The following is a 2,500-nucleotide window of genomic DNA, read 5'->3' on the forward strand; positions in this document are numbered from 1 at the left end:
GAGTGCATTTTGTCCATTTCTCTCTCTTTCATTTTACATATTTAATCGTGTCAATAATTAATCTGAATTGGAGACATAACTAGAGCATTAAAATGTCAAATTCAAAGGTTCTATTTGTATTTAGAACTGTCGATTTGATGGGTCTGATGAGTGAAAGGGACTCGAATTAGCTAAATGAAGGTCAAGTTTTCCAGGAGAACTGAGGTTATTGCCTTCAACAAATCCACTCTCAAAAATGGTACTGATTAGGATACAAAGAAACATTGTAAAACCAAGATAAATAAAACCCTATGGTAATTACTGATAAGTAAATTTAAGCTTGATATGTGTAATGGCAAGATGAACAATCAGAAAATCATTGCAAGTATAAATATGATGGATCACAGAGAGTTAAGAATATGAATACAGATAAGGAGAATGGTAAACAAAGATATGAAGAAGAAAATATATATTTTTGTTTATTTTTCCATATTCTAAACAAAATCGATAGTTAGGGTAGATTTGTTGGTTAATGTTACCGAGAGCGACGCACAGATAGATAGGGAAATAGACATCACCATCTTATAGTGCATAAAGGGGGATACAAGGCCTTGCCCCCCCCTTGTCTAGGGAACAAATAGAAGGTAGAAAAGGATAAGATCGGACTTTTGGGTTCGCATGATACCCCAATGCTTAGGGATGGGCAAATACGTAGCGTAGCTCTCGTAATAAATACCGGTTAGTTTTATATAATCTACTGTGTAATCTGCAGACGTGAAAAGACATAGGGACATTTAAAGCACGTATGACGATTTCATGTTTGTTCATTTAGCACTGAGTACCTGTTTGTCTTTGGTATATGAAAGAGAGAGACGCAGAGAAATTTAGTAAATAAAAAAGGGTTCCCACGAAGATAAATCAGGAATGTATTTTAAGAATATAATCTATATTTACAATAACAAGTTAGATAAATAAATTTGTAAAGAGAAACAATAAGGTGGTTTACCTTAAATACGATGTTAAATATATTTTTTTTTCTTTGTAGTTTTAAAGTTGCGTCATGCAGTGAATTAAGATAAATACTAGACTACATGTACATATTTGTTTGAAAGAGCTTTAAGGGAGCATGAAAGTAAAATTAATTCACGAAATCCTTATCTCTCTCTATATACTGTATATACATGTAAATCCGCGCGAGTGCACACACAAATCCCCGCATGCGAGGTTAATGCCTAGTCCTTGTGATTTAAAGCTCAGATCTCGGATTACAAAAAAGAAGCGCTACATACGTCATGCTCACACACATTGCATATGTTGGGTAAGTCAAACGTAGATACGATAGTGGGTGAGTCTACCGTAGATATGATTGTGAGTTGAAAACCACCAACAATGATTATTTATGAAACTACTCCCCTAGGGAGGGATCATTGGTCAGCCACCCCAGTATAAAGACCCATATATGCATGATATCAACAAGTAGTTCGTCAAACGCTACATCGGCGATGGCAGCATTATGGTTGCATATATGTATATACATATATACATATATATAGAGAGAGAGAATTGTGTGTGTGTGTGTATGTATACATATACATATACATATACATATATGCGCGCGCACGTGTGTGTGTGTGTGTGTGTGTGTGTGTGTGCACGCGCGCGTTCGCACCCATCACCACAGCCTCAACAATACATACATTTAATGAAAATTCATATTTAAATATGTTATAAGGTCTCTTTGTTCCAAACGTCTTTATTCAGCTTTTAACCTTGTATTTTGATTCACTTCTACAGAAAACATTTTAAAAAGAAAACCTGTTTCCTTAAATCAGATTTTTCAGATCGAGGGTCAGATGAGATTTTCATAGGTAGGCAGAATGACTGTATATAATTATATATGAATGATGGTTGTAGCATCAAATTTACTGTACCTGAACATGAAATGTTCGAATTTGACGAAAGCCTATATGAGAAACTAGTAAATATAATAAATAATCATTATTATATGCTGTTATATCAGAGGTTCGGGAATTGAGTCTGAATGTTTTAAGACGGCATGGACGAAGACAGCATGTTTATGGCTGATACCGACACAGGTATGAGAGAACTACTCTTAATACCATTTGTTTAATACCTAGTCCTTGTCATTTGTTCAGATCTCAGATTACAAAAAATAAGCGCTATATACGTGCATACCCAGATGTGTATACTCTTGCCAATGCAACAGTCCAACGGACACTGGCGTTTTCCAGATTTGATTGTATTGCGAGGTAAGGAGGAAAGCCGAGGCTGGGGTTTCGAGAGTCAGACTGCAATGTTAACTCTCACCTAAACGGTGGTCGCAAGCAGTGGGGAAGTATGTGGAGTAAAATAGTATTTCTTTAGCGAGCTCGGTCTCAATTGTGTAACTGCTTCCAGCCTTTTTGTTAGGAAAGGACGTCTACAGCGAAGGCGTAATCAGCTGCCAGTGCTCGTTTAATAGGCAGGGGAACCTTAGATGTTCTTTACGTGGATGTGAGCA

At 36.4% G+C, this 2,500-nt stretch overlaps 1 protein-coding gene across 1 annotated transcript in view; it reads left to right on the plus strand.

The window, feature by feature from the left end:
- Positions 1 to 174: 174 nt before the first annotated feature.
- LOC125026880 overlaps positions 175 to 2,500 on the plus strand; it is a 5,807-nt gene continuing 3,481 nt past the window's right edge. The window contains exons 1-5 of the mRNA XM_047615479.1: positions 175 to 238; positions 1,821 to 1,847; positions 2,031 to 2,075; positions 2,136 to 2,249; positions 2,410 to 2,500. The exon at positions 2,410 to 2,500 is cut by the window's right edge and continues 64 nt beyond it. Coding sequence (XP_047471435.1) covers positions 175 to 238; positions 1,821 to 1,847; positions 2,031 to 2,075; positions 2,136 to 2,249; positions 2,410 to 2,500 — 341 coding nt within the window. The remainder of the gene's footprint in view (positions 239 to 1,820; positions 1,848 to 2,030; positions 2,076 to 2,135; positions 2,250 to 2,409) is intronic.

Source organism: Penaeus chinensis, chromosome 7 (genome assembly GCF_019202785.1).
Source record: "Penaeus chinensis breed Huanghai No. 1 chromosome 7, ASM1920278v2, whole genome shotgun sequence".
Lineage (NCBI taxonomy): Eukaryota > Metazoa > Arthropoda > Malacostraca > Decapoda > Penaeidae > Penaeus > Penaeus chinensis.